Consider the following 23,669-nt stretch of genomic DNA (forward strand, 5'->3'; position numbering starts at 1 on the left):
AAATGTAAATATTCTGTTAATAAAATTAAATATTTTAATGATTTTTTTTTTTAAAGAAAGTCTTGATCTGTGATTCCCTGTAAGGTCTGTTGGCTTTATTTGTTACCATAATCATTTTTACAGTAACAAATCAAAGCTTTACACCATCTTGCCTTTAATCCCTTTTCCCCCCTCACTACAAAATACTCCCATAGGAAGACAAAAGAAATGGAAACTTAGTCCGTAAATTAAATGGAAGTACTTCAATTCTAAGCATCATCAACAGCTGCAGATCAATGCTGTTTATTTTTATATACACATCATACTCCATAAATACTTTATTAACAAAGCTCAGTTTATAGAAATATGTTAAGTGCAACCTTGTGATTATTAACACATGTACAGCTGTACACTGCAAAACAATTTCAAATAAAAAAGAACTACCTGTATGCCCTAAATCCCATCCAAACCCTGTCATGTTTTTATATATTACATAATATTTACAGGAAAGATTCTAATATCACCAAGAGGCTACTTTCTAGATTATTAAATACTTTCAATTCACTGTAACCAAGTATTCTTACTAATACTCATACAGTATATTGAAATGACAAGTCATACATAAGTCACTACCCAGTAATGGTTACTTAATTTTTTAGAATAAATCCCCTAGTTAAGACTGCTTGCAACTACCAACACAGCTTCAGAAAAATACGACCAAATACTAAATTCTTTGTCTTACCATAAACCTAATAACATTGATATTCATATACTGAATTCTCTTTCCGAATCTATGTAGTAAGGTCCTTGAAAATAGTTTGTTAAATATCAGATGAGCATTAGCAGTCCTTATAAACAATTGATTTATACATTTCATAAGACAATGCTGCTCTGTACCTGGTGATCATCAGTAAGAAAACAAAATGGGACCCTTTGAGTCTGGGTGAAATTTTAGAACCTAATTTTTCTCCAAATAATTCTTACTTGAAACTGGGTTGGTTACAAAGAAGAAAAAAAAATTGTAACTTCTAGCAGTTACTCACTTTGCCTACCTTATTAAGCAAACATTAAAATGATTAGTATAAAAAACAGTGAATATTCATGATGCTCTTAAAGTACTTTGTAATGTACTACTTTTTAAAACATTCCACTAATACAGGTTTAACTGAATAACAAACTAATAAAACTCCAAATGAGAGAAAAACTGGGTAAGTATAGATTTCCAGGAAGCATTAAAATCCTATAAACTTTGCAGCTCAAAGCACTTTATACTTAATAAGGTTAACATTGTCCAAATTATTTTTCTAATTTATCAAAATTATCAGAATTAGTTAGACTTGTTCAATAGCTAATTTAAAGATGCTGCAAAGAAAGTATTTACTTGCTATGAAGGATTAATTTCATTGAAGGTAATTTTAGGATTTCCCCTTTATTGTAAATATCAATAATATAGATATCTCTAGAGATAATCATTTTCCCTCATAATTTTGTTGTCAAACTTAAAACTTTTATTTTACCAATGGAAATGATAAAATGAATTAGTGATAGTCTTTGGTTTCATATTCTATCTAAGCAGGTTTTCATTTACCCAGATCCTCAATGACTAGAATGACTAGAAATTCTGAGAATTTCTAAGGATTCATTTAATAGAATTCATATTATCATTCTATCAAACACCATGTTCACAAATGAAAAAGCGTCATTTACTCAGAATCTTCACTCCGAATCCCCCAAGTACAAACTGGCTCCTCTAGCTTGCCGTGGAACAACAGCAGGAGTTAAAAAGGATCCAAACAATCTAATACAGTAAGCTCAAGTAAACTTTGAAATTTGCTGGCTTAGAATTTTGATCTATGCTGCGCATACATTTTTAAACCATGGGAATTTATAAAATTTCAATAAAAAGTTAAAGACAACACTAGCATTAACTGTTTGTTAACTGCCCAGGGAAATACGCTGAAGATGCAGAAGGGAGCACTGCAGGTTTGGAAGATGTCTGTAATGCTCCTAAAGTGCCATCTTTTTGATGGTCTGCAAATGAGGACAAAAAAAGATTATTTGTATTCACTTAGTTCTACATAAAATATAGCCAATTAAACCACTGTCAAATCCATTTCAGAACTGTCCTCTCACCTGGATTATTGAACAGGTTTTGGCTGAGCCCACGTAAAGGAATGCTGTCTTCCCTTTTCTTCAGGTATTTGGATTCCAGCCCTACATTTGCACCACTTGAAAGGAAAGTAGTATTTATTTTAAAATTTATTTTCACTTGAGATAAACCATCAACATTAACTGTTAATCTACAAACACATACTATATATAAAATAATCTAACTATGTGGGACGCCTGGGTGGCTCAGTTGGTTAAGCAGCTGCCTTTGGCTCAGGTCATGATCGAGTCCCACATCGGGTTACTTGCTCCGCAGGGAGCCTGCTTCTCCCTCTGCCTCTGCCTTCCACTCTGTCTGCCTGTGCTCGCGCTCACTCTCTCTCTCTTACAAATAAATAAATAAAATCTTAAAAAAAAAAAAATAATAATAATCTAACTATGTTTATAGCTTTGTTCAAAACAAGTCATTCTTCACTGGTTTCTTAAGCAGTTTATCCATAAGCCAAAGTACCCTTCCCAGTGAACAGCAGACTATCATAAATAACACTAATAAGTCGAAGAGCTAAGATAAAGAATATGGGGAACTAAAAATGCTAGTACTATGAAACCATAAAACCATAATGCATAAGTGATACATGCTGAATGAAAACACATGTTCATGCTTCAAGAGTATCATTTAACCATTTCTATCTCGTATTTAAAATGAGTAAGGGGCACCTGGTTGGTTCAGCTAGTTAAGCCTCTGAATCCATCTCAGCTCAGGTCTCAATCTCAGGGTTGTGAGTTCAAGCCCTGCATTGGGTTCCACACTAGGCATGGAGCCTACTTTAAAAAAATAGTAATTAAAGAGTAAACTTTTTCCTTTGCCAAAAGCTCTTCAGAACTTTACAGTACTTCAAAGACGTCATTAATATGCACTATTAAAATAAATAAATAATGAATTCTAGTCAGATGAATACAAATACAAAAGTTTAGAAAAATATGGGGGCATTTACCTAGTTGTATTTTCCCCCTTCTATCACCATACTCCTTTTTTCTAAATCTGTCCAGTGTCAAGTTTCTCTAATAGTTCTATGGCACAAGAGTTTAAAGGCACTTGTAAAACAATGTACATTCTTAAAATTAAGTGGTCTTTTTCCAATTTTCAGAAAAGAATTAAGTGGGTGAATAGGTATTTCCTTCAATTTTAACTTTTTAAACTTTTGATACCCATTGCCACTTTTTCCTGAAAACAAATACAGGAAAAAACCAATTACAAACAAAAAGCACTCAAAATAGCTGAACAGTCCTAATTTTAGGGACACATGATTATGTCTGATTTTTGTACCACAAATATGATGTTTTCTGCAAGTAAAATTGTGCTTGGTGTATATGACACAGTTAAATATATAAACATGGTGTTCTACCATTAACAGGGATTACAAATGATGTGCCTCTTATTTAAACAAGTTTTAAGATTAAATATAACATATACATTTCAAGATTTCAAATTTTTTTTTGAGAGGCTCCCAAACTTTTGTGATATTCATACTGGTGACAGTTTTACAGAAGCCAATGAATGAAAGATGAAAGCCAGAGAATGGGGATAAGAAGCCTTTTTGAACTGTTAGTAATTTATTCCGCAGTATACTTGAATGATGCTAGCTCATGGTAATGAGTGCCAGCAGACAGGTCTTAAAATGATTAATTTTTAAGAAGCACAATGGTAAGAAAAAAATAGTACAAACATGTATAGACTACCAGTGAGACTACCCAGAGAGACAAATTTTCATGAGCTATTTAATTTAGTCACAACTCACTGACGGAACAAACCTCACTATGTAAAACCCATGTATAAGAGCTAAAACATAGGAAGGGATTTCTGAATAGGCAGAATACGTCATAAAATTAAAGCTTATTTTGGTAGGTATGGGACAATCTCACAAGCCTTATTCTTAGCAAAGAATTCTAGCAGTTTAAAATAGGTGACTCCTGGGGTGCCTGGGTAGTTCATTCGGTGAAGGGTAAGACTTTTTGTTCCGGCTCAGGTCATGATCTGAGGGTCCTGAGATTGAGCCTTTGGACTCCATGCTCAGCAGGAAGTCAGCTTCTCTCCCTCTCCTCTGTCCCTCCCTTTAGTCGTGCACTCTCTCTTTCTAAAATAAATAAATATTTAAAGTATAAATAAAATCAAAATAGCTGGCTTCTCAGAGTACTTTACACTGGAAGCATTAATTCAGAAAAATGGAGAGCTTTCAGAGGCAGACACAGCCATACAAGAAAACAAAAACAAAACCACACTAAATAGAGTTAAAAAGATTTCTATGTATTTGCCCCCAAACAGATGAAAGGTGGTTCAGTTATGCAGGAAAGTCACTCTTAAAAAATAAATTTTTACATTTATAAATAATAAAGTTTATAAATGTTTAACTGTCTCTTACAGTTTAAAAAAAAAAAAAGGGAAATCTCTTTTTCATAGATAAAGAGAACTCCACTTCAATCCCACTGATCAGCAACTTAAAATGTCACAATAAGTGGGCATCAAAGCTTTCAAGCATGGATAAAATTGCAAACATTAAATTTTATGCCAACAAGTACTTACTTTTCCTTATCAGTTGAGCAAGGCATACTAACAGTTGTTCCTGACTGAACTTCTCCTAGAGGTGTATTTGGTTTTGTAAACTGCAAGTTAAACTGGACCTGTAAAGATGGAGAACACATCATGTAACCTAATTAGTGAGAACCGAGAAAGTTCCATATGGAGACAGGTGGTTCCATCTTTTTTCTGATAAATCTAGACCACAGAAGAACAGATTCAACACGAGCTTTATAACACAAGCACATTTTCGTGAGAAGATTTAACAACAAAAAAATCCTCTTTCTTCTTGTCAAAAAGATTCCTGTGATAGAAGCAAGATGGATAGCATAAAGTGATTCTCTTAACAATTATTTTGAGGAGCACCTAGGTGGCTCAGTGGGTTAAGTCTCCACCTTCAGCTCAGGTCATGGTCCCAAGGTTCTGGGATCGAGCCCCACATCGAGCTCCGGCTCAGCGCGGAGCCTGCTTCTCCTACCCCTGCCGCCTGCCTCTCTGCCCACTTGTGATCTGTCAAATAAATAAATAAAAATCTTAAAAAAAAATTATTTTGAAACAAAACAAATGTTAATATAGCTGAACAACCTGGGTTTGAATTGCAGGGCTCTATTTATACACAGATCTCGGTCAATAAATACAGTACAGTAGAATGAGGTACCAAAAATTTCCTTATCCCCACCCAAAGTCAGCAAAACTGGATCCTGGATTAACACTCATTATCCAGTACCCAGAAATGTAGAAAATTTCCTTCTACGCAATGTCTAGAGGACCGCAGAGCACCCTTACCATCTCTCTGGGTTGGCTTGATCCACCTGACTCTCTACATGGTCCTCCGGCAGCTCCTGCTTACAGGAAATGCTGGTAGGCTGTGAGCTGCTAGATCCCTGGGCTCTTTGCCCGTCCACTTGGAGAACATTCAGTATGGCCGACAGCACCTCTCCCTGCTGTCAGCTCTGCACTGCAGGCTTCTTCCTGTCATTGTGGAGTTCCCCCGGACTCTTTGGTGATGTGGTATCACTCTGTGCTCCCTGGCCAAGTAGGACCAGTAACTGGCCTTGCCACTTGAGCGAGAATCGCTCTCCAGAGCTGGTTCCTTTAATGCCTCTCAGTTCAAGCCTTCAGTGAACTAACCCTCACACACACAGGTAGTGGGATGAGGAGCGCCAAAAGCACAGGAAAGTCCTGCTGTTCCAGCCTACCCTGCATCTTTCCTCTACTTCCCCTTGCTTGTTATCATCTGGCAACTTCTTACTTTTCAATCACAATATAAAATACATTTGTCGGGGGTGAGGTAAAAAGATATATAGGAATATATATATTAAAAATACAGTAGTTTAGTTTGGGGGGAGTCAAAAGTTACATGCAGTTTTTTGACAATGTGGGGGGGGGGTCAATGCCCCCAAACCCCAACATAGTTCAAGGGCCAACTGTACATTTATTTTCTAAGATTTTCTATTTATTTATTTGACGGAGAGAGAGATTGTAAAAGAGGGAACACAAGCCGGGGGAGTGGACAAGGGAAAAGCAGACTCCCCGTTGAGCAGGGAGCCTGATGCAGGGCTTGATCTCAGGACCCCGGGATCATGACCTGAGCTGCAGGCAGACGCTTAATGAACCCAGGCATCCCCTCAACTGTACATTTAAGGAAGTGTCACAGCTCTAAAAGTTATCTCCCTACTTACCACAATTATGCATATACCTCATGCATTCTGAGAATTCTTTCAAGAATTTTCAAAGGCTGTTATATTTAAGCATTCTAAATGAAAGCTAGGAATTTGAACTTCAGAGCAATCAAAAGTAGTGCCACCTGGGTGGCTCAGTTAAGTGACTGACTCTTGGTTTTGGCTCAGATCATAATCAGGCTCAGGCTCTGCACTCAGCAGGAAGTCTGCTTCTCTCCCTTTCCAGCTCCCTCCACCCCTCCTCTCTCTCTCCCCGCCCCCAACAATAAATAAAAAATCTTTAAAATAATCAAAAGTAATCCAAGAATCTATACAAAAATCTAAAGATATACCACTGAGGTTTCATACCGGAAACCTATAAATGGGTTGTATCTTAAAAGTAGAGGTATACATATTAAGTCACCAAACTAATAGATTTAAAAAACTGACTACTTGCATACAAAAGGAAAAGGCACAAGAAAACAAGAAATATCTATTTTTAGTAAAAACTCACAATAATAGCAGATAGGTAAAAACTATTGGTTAAAATTACGAATAAAAAAAGTAGGGGCACCTGAGTGGCTCAGTGGGTTAAGCCTCTGCCTTTGGCTCAGGTCATGATCTCAGGGTCCTGGGATCCAGCCCTACATCAGGCTCTCTGCTCAATGGGGAGCCTGTTTCTCCCACCCCTGCCTGCCTCTCTGCCTACTTGAGATCTCTGTCAAATAAATCTAAAAAAAAAAAAAAGTATAGGCTAATAATGTACTTGACTATCAATGTTCAGTATTCCAAAGTTATTAGTTCTCCCTACATTAATCTATGCATTTCACATGATAACTTAAACACAAAAAGGAGTTTTAAAAGTGAATTTTTTAAAGAATTTTCCAATATTCCTTATAGAAAAATAAACATGAAAGAGTAAGAAATGTTAAGTACCAGGTATCAATTCATAAGATACAGGCAAACGTAATAAATTACAAAACTGGGCAAAATAAAAAGAATGGTCTCAAATACTGAAAAAAAGGTAGTACACCACTGTGATCTTTGAGAGAAGTGTGATCCCTACAACTGACCCAGGTTTCCAAGTGGAAACACTTTATCTAAATTCAGGTACAGAGGTAAAACATAATTGCTAAGAGTGGAAGAGATCAAGATCAGAATTTAGGGAGGCTGGGGTGAGTGGAAGTTGCAGAGCAGAATTCTGACAAGCAAGAAGCTGTAAGGAGGCTCCTAGGTGCTCAGTCATTTAAGCGTCTGACTCTTGATTCAGGTTCAGGTTATGATCTCAGGGTTGGGAGATCAAGAGGCTCCATGCTCACTGTGGAGTCTGCTTGGGATTCTCTCTCCTCTCCCTCTGCCCCTCCTCCTGCTCATGCTCACTTGCTCACTCTCTCTCAAATAAATAAAAATATAAAATTAAAAAAAAAAAGAATATAAAAAGAGAAAAACCTCTAGAAATCTGCACATGGGTCCCTTTTGAGTTTTTTTTTAAAGATTTTATTTATTTATTCGACAGAGAGAAATCACAAGTAGGCAGAGAGGCAGGCAGAGAGAGAGAGGAGGAAGCATGCTCCCCGCCGAGCAGAGAGCCCGATGCGGGACTCGATCCCAGGACCCTGGGATCATGACCTGAGCCGAAGGCAGCGGCCTAACCACTGAGCCACCCAGGCGCCCCTCGCTTTTGAGTTTTTGTTCAGCACTAGACACATGCATAGGGCAAATCTCCAAAGACTAAAAAAAAAAAAGAGATGGCAGATTTAATCTGAACAGTTCCCAAGGTTCACGATCATGGAGATAAAGTTGAAAGTCCTTGGCAAGTATTTAAGGCATTCAGTGAAGAGCCATGAAGGAACATAGCTTTATAGAAGGGCTGAACTACCCCTTGAGTAAAAGCTACCCAGATAACTGAAATAAAGCTGAAGAAGAAAACAAAAAATCCAGAATGCTATGATCTAAATGGTCCAGTCAAGACACAGGGTGACAAAATGGAAACAAACAAGCCCCATCTATATGCTGCTCCCAAGAAGATTTGCTTCAGATCTAAAGACACATGAAGACTGAAACTGAAGTGATGAAAAAGATATTCCACAAAAACGGAAGCGAAATAAAACCTACATAGCAATACTTACATCAAACAACACAGACGTTAAAGCATAACAAAAGATAAAGAAGATAAAGAATAATAAAGGGATGAATCCAACAAAGGGATACAACAATTGTAAATATCTATGTACTGACCACTGGAGCACATAATAGGCAAATATTAGCAGATGTAAAGGGAGAAATTGACAGTAATACAATGATAGTAGAGGATTTTAACACCCCACTTACATCAATGGATAATTCAGGCAAAAAATTAAGTGGGAACTGTGTCTTTGCGTAACATATTAAACCAGATAGACTTAACAGATACATACAGAATGTTCCATCCCAAAACAAAAGAATACACATTGCTTTAAAATCACATGAAACGGGGATGCCTAGGTGGCTCAGTCGGTTAAGCATCTGCCTTTGACTCAGGTTATGATCCCAGGGTACTGGAATTGAGTCCCACATCGGGCTCCTTGCTCAGCGGGGAGTCCGTTTCTCTCTCTGCCTACCACTCTGCCTGCGTGTGCTCTCTCTGACAAATAAATAAAATCTTTAAAAGAGTAAAGTAAAATAAAATCACATGAAACATTCTCCAGGACAGATCACATATTGGGTCACAAAACAGGTATCAATAAATGTAAGACTGAAATCGTATCAACCACAAGTTACGAAACTAGAAATTACAAGAAAAAAAAACTGGAAAAAGCATAAACACATGGAGCTTAAATAACATGCTACTAAATACCCACTGGGTCAATGAAATAAAGGAGGAAATCAAAAACCACATGAAGACAGGGGCGCCTGGGTGGCTCATTTGTTAAGCATCTGCCTTTGGCTCAGGTGGTCCTGGGATGGAGCCCTCATCAGGCTCCTGCTCAGCAGGAAACCTGCTTTTCTCTCTCCCACTTCCCCTGCTTGTATTCCTTCTCTCACTGTCTCTTTGTCAAATAAATAAATAAAATCTTAAAAAAAAAAAAAAAAAAAGAAACCAAAAATCCAAATGAAGACAAAAGAAAAAAAAAAGAACAAAGCCCAAGCCGGGGAAAATAAAGATTAGAGCAGAAATAAATGAAACAGAGACTAAAAAAACACCGAAAGAGATCAATGAAATCAGATGGTTCTTTGAAAATATCAACAAACCTGACAAACTTTTAGCGAGACTCATAAAGAAAAAAGAGAGAAACAAAATAAATAAAATCAGAAAGGAAAGTAACAACCAACACCACAGAAACACAAAGGATTATAAGAAACCAAAATGAAAAATTATATGCCAAAAATTGGGCAACCAAGAAGGTACAGATTCCTAAAAACCTACAATCTTCCAAAACTGAATTAAGAAGAGAGAGAAAATCTGAACAGTTGAGACCAATTTCTAGTCAATAAATTAAATCAGTAATCAAAAAATTCCTGGGACACCTGGGTGGCTTAGTTGGTTAAGCATCTAACTCTTGATTTCAGCTCAGGTCATGATCTCAGGGTTCTGAGACTAAGCTCCACGTCAGGCTCCGCATTCAGCATTGAATCTGCTTCAGATTCTCTCTCTCTCCCTTTCCCTCTGTCCCTTTTCCCACTCATGCTCTCTAAAATAAAGAACATCTTCCAAAACCCCCAAATTCCCAACAAATCAAAGTTCAGAACCAGATGGATTCACAGGCAAATTCTATCTAACATTTAAAGAAGAATTAATGTCTATTTTCTCGTCAATCTATTCCAAAAAATAGAAGAAAGGAAGCTTCAATATGTAGATATATTCTACAAGGCCAGCATTACTGTCACAATAAACCCTACAAGACAAGACACTACAAAAAAGGAAAACTAAAGGTCACATCCCTGAAGAACACAGATACAAAAATCCTCAGCAAAAGGTAGCAAACAACATACCATAATATAATAAAAGCATCATTCACACTCCACATCAGGCTCTAAGCTCAGTCAGGGAGTCTGCTTGTGGATTCTCTCTCTCCCTCTCCCAGTGCCCCTCCCCCTGCTTGCACGCTATCTCTATTATAAATAAATAAATAAATAAATCTCAGGTGAAGGAAAAAAGCATCATTCACCCCATTTAAGTGGATTTATTCCTGGGATCCAAGAATGGTTCAATATCTGCAAATCAACCAATATGTGAAACACCACATTAACAAAAATCACACAATCATCTCAATAAATAAAAAGAAAAAGCATCTAATGACTTCAATACTCATTCATGATAAAAATTCTCAACAAACTGGGTTTAGAGACAACATACCTCAACATAACAAAAGCCATATACGACAAACCCATATCATATTGAATGGTGGGAAACTGAAACTTTTTCCCTTAACATCAGGATCAGTAAAAGAATGTTCACTCTAGCTACTTTTATTCAACATGGTACTGGAAGTCCTACCCAGAGCAATCAGACAAGAAGAAATAAAAGGCATACAAAGTGGTAACAATCACCATTTACAGATGACATGATACCACTGATAGAAAACCCTAAAGACTCTACAAAAAATACTATTAGATTAAATGAATTCAGTAAAATTGCAGGATACAAAATTAATATACAGCGTTGGTTGTATTTCTATAGATTAAACATGAAGCAGCAAAAAGGGAAATTAGGAAAACAATTCCAGGCACTCCTATGTTTACAGCAGCATTATTTAGAATAGCTAAGTTATGGAAGCAGCCCAGGTGTCCATCAATTGATGAATGAATAAATAAAATGTGGTATACGTATGCAATGGAGTGTTCTTCAGCTCTAAGGAATGAAAACTTGTCATTTGCAATAACATGGTGCAGCTATAGTGGTAAACAAAACAGGTCAGAGAAAGACAAATACTATATGATTTCATTCATTCATGGAATTTAAGAAACAAAATAAGCAAAGGGAAAAAAATAGAGAGAGAGACCAATAATAGATTCTTAATTATAGAGAACAAACTGCCGGTTACCAGAGGGAGTGGGGATGAAGGGATGTGCTAAACAGCTGGTAGCGATATTAAGGCGAGCACTTGTGATGAGCACTAGGTGATGTATGGAAGTGCTGAATCATTATACTGTATACCTGAAACTAATATGACACTATGTTAAGTAACTGGAATTAAAGCTTTAAAAAAAGGTGCTCAAATAATCTGAAGAAGCACTTCTCCAAAGACGATATACAAATAGCCAAAAGCATATGAAAAGATGCTCAACATCACTGATCATTAGGGCAATGCAAATCAAAACTACAGTAAGATACCACCTCACACCCAGTAAAATGGCTACCATTAAAAATAAATAAATAAGACAAGTTTTGGCAAGGATGTGGAAAAACTAGAACTCCTGGACATTATTAGTGGGAATGCAAAACGGTACAACCATAATGGAAAACATTATGGCAGTTACTCAAAAAACTAAAATTGCTGGGGCGCCTGGGTGGTTCAGTGGGTTGGGCGTCTGCCCTCAGCTCACGTCATGATCTCACAGTCCTGGGATTGAGCCCCACATTGGGCTCTCTTCTCAGCGGGAAGCCTGCTTCCCCCTCTCTCTCTCTGCCTGCCTCTCTGTCTCCTTGTGATCTCTGTCTCAAATAAATAAATAAAATATTTTAAAAAATTTTTAAGCTGCTACCAGCAATTCTACTTCTGGTTCTATACCCAAAAGAAATGAAAACAGGGCTTGAAGACATATTTGTACACCCATGTACACAGAAGCATTATTCTCAACAGCTAAACATGGAAGCAATTCAAGTGTCCATCAAAAGATAAACAAAATGTGTGACATACACACAATGGAATATTATTCAGCCATATAAAGGGAACAAATTCTGACAAATCCAAACTGAACAAATCCAGTTGTATGGTACAACTGGAATGAAATCTAAAGACACATGCTAAGTGAAGTAAGCCAGTCACAAAAAGACAAATACTATATGGTGAGATCACTTTATATGAGGTATTTATAACAACAGTCAAAATCATAGAGATAGAAAGTAGAACTGTGGTTACCAGGAGCTGGGAGGCATGGGGGAAATTGGGAAATTACTGGTTAATGGGTACAGAGTTTCGATTTTACAAGATGGAAGGAGCTCTGGAGATGGCTGGTAGTGATGGTTGCACAGTATTATGTATGTATTTAACATCAATGCCCGTGTATACACAATTTTTAATTCTAAACTTTAAAAAGGTTAAGGGGCACTTGGATGGCTCAGTCGTTTAAGCATCTGACTTTGGCTGAGGTCATGATCCTGGAGTCCTGGGATTGAGGCCCCTGGAGCAAGGAACAAGGAACTCGGAACAAGGGAGGCTGTTTCTCCCTCTCTCTCTCTGTCCCCCTACTCATGCTCACTCAATCTCAAATAAAAAATAAATAAATCTTTAAAAAAGGTTATGACAATGAATTTTATATGTATTTTGCCACAGATTTTTTTTTTAAATGGAGTATACTACAAAAGTTAAATTTTACTGTGTGTAAATGATACCTCAATAATCTGACTTAAACTGTAGCTGGAAAGTTCTGAAGCTCATCAATAAAATTTTAGGGGCACCTGGGTGGCTCTGGTTCTGAAAAATCTGACTTCCGCTCAGGTCATGATCTCAGCATCCTAGAATCAGGCCCCACGTTAGGCTCTACACTCAGCAGGGAGTCTGTTTTTCTTTCTCCCTCTGCCCCACTCCCACTGATGTGCATGTACATATACTCCCTCTCCCTCTTTCAATTAAGAAAATTAAAAAAAAAATTTTAGATACACTGAATAACACCTATAGATGAAAATGAAGCATCTTTAAAAACAAAAAACAAACCCACTTATAATGGCACCATAAATAAAAGACCTAAGAATAAACTTAACTGAGGACGTGAAAGACACACACTCTGAAAATTATAAAAGACTGATGAAAGAAATTGAAGACAAAACAAATGGACTGCTATATTATATTCACAGGCGGGAAGAATTAATTTTGTTAAAATGTCCACACTACCCAAAGCAATCTACAGATTCAATGTAATCCCTATCAAAATACTAACAGCATTCTTCACAAAACTATAATAAATAATACTAAAACTTCTACAGAGGCGCACCTGGGTGGCTCAGGTAGTGAAGCACCTGACTTTGGCTCAAGTCATAATACCCCCGGGATGGAGCCCTGAGTCAGGCTTCAAGCTCAATGAAGAGCCTGCTTCTCCTTTTCCCTCTTCCACTCCCCAACCCCTACTCGTGCGCTCTCTCTCTCTCCAATAGAATCTTTAAAAAATTACATTTCTACAGAATCACAAAAGGCATCAAATAGCCAAAGCAGTTCATGAGAAAAACAATGAAGTTGGAGGTACATTTCAAGATAATACTACAAGGCTGTAGTAAAAGAGTGTGGTACTGCCACAAAAATAAACACACAGATCAATCAAACAGAATAGAGCACAGAGAAATAAACCCATCCTTATATGGTAAATTAAATTATAGCATGGGATGTAAGAATATACTGTGAGACAAAAGAGAGTCTCTTATACGAGTGGTGCTGGGACAACTGGACAGCTCAATGCACTGGAATAAACCTGGATGACATTCACGTCATACCTAAAAATTAAATGGATTAAAGACCCAAATGTGAGGGCGCCTGGGTGGCTCAGTGGGTTAAAGCTGCTGCCTTCAGCTCAGGTCATGATCTCAGGGTCCTAGAATCAAGCCCCGCGTTGGGCTCTCTGCTCAGCAGGGAGCCTGCTTCCTTTTCTCTCTCTGCCTGCCTCTCTGCCTACTTGTGATCTCTGTCAAATAAATAAATAAAATCTTTTTTAAAAAAAAAAAAGACCCAAATGTGAGGCCTAGAACTGTAACTCCTAGAAGAAAATATAGCCAGTAATCTCTTTGACATCAGCCTTAGCAACATTTTTCTAGATGTGTGTCTGAAGGCAAGTGAAATAAAAGCAAAAATAAACTGTTGAGACCACACGAAAATAATGAGCTTTTGAAAAGCAAAGGAAACCATCAACAAAACAGGAAACCTACTGAATAGAAATTTGCAAATGATACATCCAATAAGTTAATATCAAACATATATAAAGAAGTGACACGACTCAACACCACTCCCTCTCCACACACACGAATGATCTGATTAAAAAATGAGCAGAGAATCTGAATGATTCTTCCAAAGAAGATATACAGGTAGCCAGCAGATACATGAAAACATGCTCAACATCACTCATCATCCATTAACAAAGCACTACTTAAATTAATTATAGTCCATCCATAAAGTAAGTAGTTATTAAATAACAAAAACATTCTGATACATAAAAGGGACCTATTCCATAATACTGTTGAATGAAGTAAGGCACAGAACAGTAGGCATGTACTATGGTTAAATATACAAACCCTGATGATTACAAATGTACATACATAGGTACACACATATATCCTTGCATATGCCTTAAATATTTTTGGAATATATCAAAGAAACTCCTAATAGTGACCTTCTCTGAAGTGACAACTAGAAACCACAGGAGGGACATTTAGACACTATATCCTCTTGTACAAGTGGAAGCTTCCTAAGTTCATATATTATTTTTTAAATAGTTAACAGAAAATAAGCAAAAATTAATTTAGAACCATCTGGTGAATAAAGTGGCTAACTGAATTGAGGAATGCAGATAAAATCTGTCTCTGAATATACATTGTGGGCTAAACATTATCAAGATAAATCAATCCTCTGATCTTCACTACATTCTCATTATAGAAAAATCTCTCACATCACAATCTCCAGGATGAAATCTGATCATTGTAAAAGTTCTCAGTGAGGGTTGTCTGGGGGGCTCAGTTAGTTAAGCAACCAACCTTTGATTTCAGCTCAGGTCATGATCTCAGGGTTGTGAGATTGAGCCCCACATGATGCTGAATAAGAGAGAGCGTGAGAGGGGAGAGGTCAGAGGGAGAAACAGACCCCTGCTAAGCAGGGAGCCCCATGTATGACTCAATCCCTGGACTCCAGGAACATGACCTGAGCCAAAGGCAGTTGCTTAACCAACTCAGCCACTTGGGCGCCTCAAAAGTATTAAGTTTTAACAGAAACATTTAAAGACATCACATATATCACAGATTCATATCATGAAATAAATTTTTTTTTACTTCGACTAAAAAGAGCATGTTTTAATGATTATAGCTGCCAGCACAGTTCTAGCTAGATCAGTGGTCTCCAAAGTAGGCAGTGATTGTGACCATAAGCTGAGGTAGAAGAAAATCTCATAAATTTGATTTATATACATTTTCAATTTACTCTTTCATTTATATATTCAAGTATTTTATTAATAATAGATAACATAATAAAGCAATTATCACGTACAAGGCACTATTCTAAGCGAATGTATTAACTCACCTAGCTCTTACAATAATCCAGCAAGGCAGATAAAATTACTGCTCCATTTTACAAGTGGAGGAACTGAAACATGAAAGTTAGAGGTTTCTTCTTTTTTGTCTGTTTCAGTGGCTGACCCAATTCACCTTGATAAAAGCAAGATTTAGGGCGCCTGGGTGGCTCAGTGGGTTAAGCCGCTGCCTTCGGCTCAGGTCATGATCCCAGGGTCCTGGGATCGAGCCCCACATCGGGCTCTCTGCTCAGCGGGGAGCCTGCTTTCTCCTCTCTCTCTCTGCCTGCCTCTCTGCCTACTTGTAATCTCTCTCTGTCAAATAAATAAATAAAATCTTTAAAAAAAAAAAAAAAAAAAAAAGCAAGATTTAAACCCTAACAAAAATGAACTATTGGGACTTCATCAAGATCAAAAGCTTTTGCATAGCAAAGGAAACAGTTATCAAAACCAAAAGACAACTGACAGAATGGGAGAAGATATTTGCAAACTACGTATCAGATAAAGGGCTAGTATCCAAAATATAAAGTACTTATCAAACTCAACACCCAAGGAATAAATAATCCAATCAAGAAATGGGCAGAGGGGACGCCTGGGTGGCTCAGTTGGTTAAGCGGCTGCCTTCGGCTCAGGTCATGATCCCAGCGTCCTGGGATCGAGTCCCACATCGGGCTCCTTGCTCCGCAGGGAGCCTGCTTCTCCCTCTGACTCTGCCTGCCTCTCTGTCTGCCTGTGCTTGCTGTCTTTCTCTCTGACAAATAAATAAATCTTTAAAAAAAATAAAAAAATAAAAATAAAAAAAAGAAATGGGCAGAGGACATGAACAGATATTTCTGTAAAGAAGACATCGAGATGGCCAACAGACACATGAAAAAGTGCTCCACATGACTCAGCATCAGGGAAATACAAATCAAAACCACAATGAGATACCACCTCACACCAGTCAGAATGGCTAAAATTAACAAGTCAGGAAATGACAGATGCTGGCGAGGATGTGGAGAAAGGGGAACACTCCTACACTGTTGGTGGGAATGCAAGCTGGTGCAACCACTCTGGAAAACAGCATGGAGGTTCCTCAAAAAGTTGAAAACAGAGCTACCCTATGACCCAGCAATTGCACCACTGGTTATTTATCCTAAAGACACAAATGGAGTGATCCAAAGGGGCACATGCACCCAAATGTTTATAGCAGCAATGCCCGCAATAGCTGAACTATGGAAGAACTGAGATGTCCATCAACAGATGAATGGATAAAGAGGATGTGCTATATATACACACAATGGAATACTATGCAGCCATCAAAAGAAATGAAATCTTGCTATTTGCAATGACGGGGATGGAACTAGAGGGTATTATGCTTAGCGAAATAAGTCAATCAGAGAAAGACAATTATAATATGATCTCCCTGATATGTGGAAGTTGAGAGGCAACGTGGGGGTTTTGGGGATTAGGAAAGGAATAAATGAAACAAGATGGGATTGGTAGGGAGACAAACCATGAGACTCTTAATCTCACAAAACAAACTGAGGGTTGCTGGGAAGAGGGGGATAGGGAGAGGGTGGTGGGATTATGGACATTGGGGAAGGTATGTGCTATGGTGAGTGCTGTGAAGTATGTAAACCTGGTGATTCACAGACCTGTACCCCTGGAGCTAATTATACATTACATGTTAATTAAAAAAAGATTTAAACCCTAACATCAGAATCCACCTTCTTAACCACTAAACTATACTGTACATAATACAGTAGTTGAATAGTATATGCATATAATTCACAAATAAATATTCACTAGAGTCAAGCTCAACATGTTTTACTTGTTTTAGGTTGCTTTTGTTTTTCAACTTTTGGGGATACATAATCAAAAGAATATGGAGATCAGTGATATAGGAAACCCTGAAAGTCTAGCTCTTATATTTAGGAATATCCTTGTTATAATGATTCCTCTAATTCTAGAAAAACTATAAAGGTAATCTTGTAAGTCATATTAGACCATATTTAGGCAATTATCTGGAAAGTATATATAGTATTTTTTGTCCTCACTTTGGATATTATTTATATATATATATATATATATATATATATATACCCACACCCGGGAAAAGTTTTAAAGATTTAAAAAAAAAAAAAAAAAAAAAAAAAGCAATTTGAAAAACAGTGTGGAAGTCCCTCAAAAAGTTAAAAATAGAACTGCTTTATGATCCAGCAATTGTACTACTGGATATTTACCCAAAGAATACAAAAACACTAATTCAAAGGGATACAATAGCAGCATTATATACAATAGCCAAGATAGGGTAACAGTCCAAGTATCCATGAGTTGATGAATGGAAAAGATGTGGTATATCTACATAATGGAATAGTATTCAGCCATACAAAGAATGAAATCTTGCCAATTGCAATGACGTGGATGGAGCTAGAGAATATAATGCTAAGATAAATATACGTCAAAGACAAATACCATACGATTTCACTCATACGTGGAATTTAAGAAAGAGAACAAGCAAATAAAAAAAAAGAGATTGTGTGTGTCAAAACAAAAACAGACTTTTAATTACAGAGAATAATCTGATAGTTACCGGGGGAGGGTGTTGGGGTTAAATAGGGTTAAAGAGTTGATGAAGATTAAGGAGTGTACTTGTGATCACTTGAGCACCAAGTGATATACAGAACTGATAAATTACTATATTGTATACCTAAAACTAATAATACTGCATTTAACTAATTGTAATTAAAATAAAAACTTAAAAGTAAAATAGAATGAAAAAGCAATTCAATCATAATTCTCAAGAAAAAAATTGATCCAACACACAATCACATTTGAGTACATGATATTCATTAAGGAACACAGTATTCAAGAAACAAGCATTGGCAAGGATGTAGAGAAAAAGGAACCCTCACACACAGTTGGTGAGAATGCAAACTGACGCATCCACTGTGTAAAATAGTATGGAGGGTCCTCAAAAAACTAAAAATAGAATAGCCTATGATCCAGTAATTCCACTACTGGGTATTTACACAAAGAATAAGAAAACACTAATTTAAAAAGATATATACACCCCCACATTTATAGCAGCATTATTTACAATAGCCAAATTCTGGAAGCAGCCCCAGTGTCAACTGATAGATGAACGGATCAAGATAACATGGTATATATACAATGTAATACTGTCCAGTCATTAAAGAAAGTATGAAATCTTGCCATTTGGAAAGCATGGAAGGAACTGAAGGGTATAATTGTATGTAAAATAAGTAAAAGGAAAACAAAAAACACACGATTTCCACTCATATGTGGAATTTAAGAAATAAAACAAAGGGAAAAAAGACAAACCAAAAAAACTGTAGAAGACAAAATGAGGGGAGGTAGGTGGGGAAACGGGTGAATTCAATGAAGGGGATTAAGTATACACTTATCTTGATGAACACTGAGTAATATATAGAACTGCTGAATAACTACATTGTAAACATGAAATTAATACTGTATGTTAATTATACTGGAATTAAAATTAAAAAATAAAATATGGACAAATAAAGTTAACAGTACAAGCGTTAGGTAACATTGTAAAAAAATAGTACTCCTTTAAATACACATATCGATACTCTTTAACAGACAATGCAAGAAAAGCCAACTACATGCACCTAACTACTCTTTACATAATGATATTCAAAGCATAAAAACTCAGGTTTAATTCCCATTTCACTGAGAATTCTCAGGCTCAAAAAGTTAAAAAGAGTAGCATAGGCTAAGCAACACAACTTATTTTTAGGGCAGCCCAAAACTAATTTGATAAAGGGTTTATAATAGTAATCTCAAAGTCCTCAATTCAAAATATTCTTTTCAGGGACACCTGGATGGCTGAGTCAGTTAGGCATCTAACTCTTGATTTCGGCTCAAGTCATGACCTCAGGGTCATGGGATTGAGTACATCAGGCTCCATGCTCAGGGAGCAGTCAGTTTGAGATTCTCTCCCTTTCCCTCTGCCTCTGCCCCCGCTCCTCATGCACACATTCTCTCTCTAAAATAAATAAATAAATCTTTTTAAAAAACTCTTTCAAAAACATTTACTTGTCTCTATAATTTACAAAAAAACAATTTTCACCTAATGCTAGGAAAGAAAAAGAATCAGTGGCTGGTCTGAGCAGATTAAATTATTATGTAAATAAAATTATAATAAATATGAAAACATATACACCTAAGACATTAGTACTAACGATGATGAAAAACTCAAACGGATAGAAAAAAGCCTTAGCAAATAAATCACACTGGAGGAAATTCTAGGTCTATGCTATTTAAGATAATGTTGCCAGAACTACATTTTAGAATATGCTACAAGTCTGCCTTATCAGACCTTTAAACACTGGCAACAGGGGAACCTGGGTGGCTTAGTTGTTGAGGTCATGATCCCAGGGTCCTGGGATCGAGCCCTACATTGGGCTCCCTGCTCAGTGGGAAGCCTGCTTCTCCCTCTCCCACTTCCCTGCTTATATTCCCTCTCTCACTGCTGTCAAATAAATAAATAAAATCTTTAAAGAAAGAAAGAATAAACACTGGTAACAGAATCCAAAAATGTCACCAGAGCTAATACATCAACAGTATAAAGTCAGTGATGCTAGTTAGGCTCAGAGTTGTAATCAAGAATGAATAAATTGGAAAAAGAGGCTGAATGGGAATAAAAAAAATGTAAGCAGAATGATGTCCAGCTTTTTATAAACCAGAGTGACTCAAGAAGTACCATATAGTACAGACTGTATTTCCTGTAAGTATAAACTAGATATTTGGGAATATATTTATGTATTACCTAATATTTAGCAACTGACCAAAGGCTAATCTTCAAGAAAAAAAAAGTTTGATAATAAATTGCTGTATTTTCCCCCAAAAAAGTTATTAGTTAATTTTTCTACCTTTGGTCCAGAAACTGGGTGGATGGTATTTTTGGCAGATATAGGATGAGGAAAGGTATTTTGGAATGCAAATGCAGAGGAGACAGGATAACCAATCCCACAAGTTGGGTAAGGAAGTCTACCATCAACCTAAAAATAAAAACATAAAAAGGTTAAGGATGAGATTTTTTGTTGTTGTAATACTTAAAAGCAGTATCTTAGAGGCCAATTTTATCATGACACTATGAAACTCTGCTTTATTATAATAGCATGAGGCTAGGATACTTTTAAGTTTTCTAAAGACTGGCTGTACAAGCTTAGCAAAATAAGCCACTGGACCGGTCTTTGAACTGAGTTTAAACAACAACCTCTCTGAACCATCCTGGTTCTCTATAGGTCTTCCATTCCTGAAAAGGGGGAATGGAGGTAGGGTGGAGTCATAGATCAATCAGCCAATCAGACATAAAATAAAAATAATTTTCAGCAAGAATGAGAACAAGATACATGTTCTTAAATAGATTAATTCAGACCATAATTTGTTTTGCCATTCAATATGGCGGCAACACCATTAACCAATGTCACCTAAAGACTAAAAGAGAACAACCGAAACACAAACCTTAAGAAACAATTGTATACATCACTGGCTGCAAGACAAAAAACATCTACACAACTATTTATCATAAGTCATGAAGGGTAAGCCTGTCAAGTTTTTCAAGTTTGTAATTCAGTACTGGGCACTTCTTTTCACACCTTTTCTCAATTTAGCAAAATATATTCCTTTTTTTAAACATCAAGTACAATCTGATTTACTAGTATAGATTTAAAATTCAATTAGATATGTGCATTTTAAATCCTCTTCCAATGCTCTCCAATCAAAAGCTACCAGAAACATATCTATAGGTATACAAGGTGGGTTTATTGCTCCTTACAAACAACGGAGACTGCATATCGTGGGAAACATAGTAAGGATGTGGCAGTACATAGGTGTTAAATGGGACTAATATGTTAGGTGGTTTAAGAGAGTTTAATGAAGTGTAGCTTTGTTGTGAGTCAGATGCTATCTGGAAATGAGGATAATTTTATGACTGATCATCTGAAATAAATGTTATTAGGTAAGTCGGGAGGAATGTATTAAGGCCAAAACTGTAATTGGTAAAGAAGGAAGAGTCAATCATGTTAGCCAGGAGAGGAGGATGTTGCCCATTCTACGGTTTAGCAATTTTCATTTTTTAAAATTGTGTTCAGATATTATGAGGTGGTCTTGTTCTTGTCTTGGTCTGTCACAGAGTGGCCTTGCCTGATGTTGATATTCTGTGAAATTATTTATGTTCAAGAGAAGAGCCCCAAGACCTAGTTGTGAGTCAGGCCAGCTCTCCTAGCAACACCAGGGCCTTGCTCCCAGATGTAAAGAGCTGCTGTTCTTTTTCTCTTCTCTAATTTCTTGCAAGGAGAAAGCAAAAGACCTGGTCTTAAGAGCTAGAAAGCTTAGATATCGTAACTAATTCCTTCTAGAATCTAGAGCTGACAGGCTGATAAAAGGACATTTCTTTCTCTTTTCTTTTTCAAATAAAGTTCAGTTTATGCTGCTGCTTTTTTTTTTTTTTTTTGATTTGGCAATTTTAAAAAATTTAATTTAAGTGTAACAGATTTCATTATGCACCACATCCAGTGCTCCATGCAATATGTGCCCTCCATAATACCCACCAGCAGGCTCCCCCAACCTCCCACCGCCCCCTTCAAACCCCTCAGACTGTTTTTCAGAGTCCATAGTCTCTCATGGTTCATCTCCCCTCCAATTGCCCTCAACTCCCTTCTCTCCATCTCCCCATGTCCTCCATGTTACATCTTATGCTCTAAATAAGTGAAAACATATGATAGTTGACTCTCTCTGCTTGACTTATTTCACTCAGCATGAGTTTATGCTTCTTGTATCATAGTTTCAAACTTAAGCCCAAACTCTCTTCTTCCTTCTTAAGGCCCCCAAAGTACTCCCTTCTTCAGAACATTTGGCATTACTTTGGTTATTACTGAATGATTTCTATATCCAACTAAACTTTAAAAATAAGTGTGCCCTTGAAATACAGCCTCTTTGTTAAGAGCAAGTATACCTGTATGTCCCACTTCCAAGTGGGACTTAACCTTTACCTCAGTGCTAACAGTTATAGGACTCTAGCCATATTTGTACCAACACCTGAAGACATGAAGACTTCCTCATAGTCTGGAATATTTTAGTTTTAGGTAATTTACTAAGACCACTCAAGTCTTAATTTAAAACATACCACATTTGAGTTAGGAGAAATCCCACTTCTGATTATGTTGCTGCTAGAATGTACAGGTGGAGTGGTAGAAGGTCCCAATCCATCTTGCTTTCTCACTAGCTGATTTTCATTTAGTTCTTTATTTAACCATGTGATTACTTAAATAAAAGAACAAAACAAGGTAAAGAATTTCGAGTAATTTTTCTAATAACTTCAAACATCTAAAAATCATTGAGATTTTTAAAATTTCAAGTCTTAAAACTATATCACAGGATAATATAGGTTCACCTCAATTTTTGCCATTAAAGACTCTTATTTTAGCAACTGCCACAGAGAATTCCTTATTCTATTACTATCAGAAGCATACATTTCTGCTTGTCAAGGATTTCTTTGAAGGCTTTCTTTTTTAGAATATCTTACAGTTTATTTGAAGTTCACACTCTTGTCTGATAGCTAATACAAAAACCAAAAAAATGTTAAAGGCTTAATCTTACACTTTAGTTTCAAATAATTACATTATTACTATTAGATAAATACAGCAATTAAAATAAAGTAATAAAGAAGTTTGGTGAAGAATTTAAATTATAGTCAATATTTTCAACACTTAATTTTGGGTTACTGACACATGTAATATGGCTTTCTTTATAATGATAACAGTTTTACAGGGCAGCTGATATACAGGATATTATAGCAAAGACATCAAAACAATATATTTAAAATAAATTTTTTGGATGTAGCAATATTTTTTTAAAATTTTATTTATTTATTTGACAGAGAGAGAGAGATCACAAGTAGACAGAGCAGC

The 23,669-nt window shown here is 36.6% G+C and overlaps 1 protein-coding gene across 2 annotated transcripts in view; it reads right to left on the reverse strand.

The window, feature by feature from the left end:
- Window positions 1-262: 262 nt before the first annotated feature.
- Window positions 263-23,669, reverse strand: part of SASS6 (SAS-6 centriolar assembly protein) — a 45,115-nt gene continuing 21,708 nt past the window's right edge. For both annotated transcript variants that reach the window (XM_059375498.1, XM_059375497.1), the window contains exons 13-17: window positions 22,886-23,022; window positions 20,628-20,756; window positions 4,670-4,767; window positions 2,113-2,207; window positions 263-2,010 (exon numbers count right to left, since the gene is read on the reverse strand). In XM_059375498.1, the coding sequence (XP_059231481.1) occupies window positions 1,904-2,010; window positions 2,113-2,207; window positions 4,670-4,767; window positions 20,628-20,756; window positions 22,886-23,022 (566 nt within the window). In that variant the 3' untranslated portion in view covers window positions 263-1,903. The remainder of the gene's footprint in view (window positions 2,011-2,112; window positions 2,208-4,669; window positions 4,768-20,627; window positions 20,757-22,885; window positions 23,023-23,669) is intronic.

The sequence above is a fragment of the Mustela nigripes genome, chromosome 14 (assembly GCF_022355385.1).
Source record: "Mustela nigripes isolate SB6536 chromosome 14, MUSNIG.SB6536, whole genome shotgun sequence".
Classification (NCBI taxonomy): Eukaryota; Metazoa; Chordata; class Mammalia; order Carnivora; family Mustelidae; genus Mustela; species Mustela nigripes.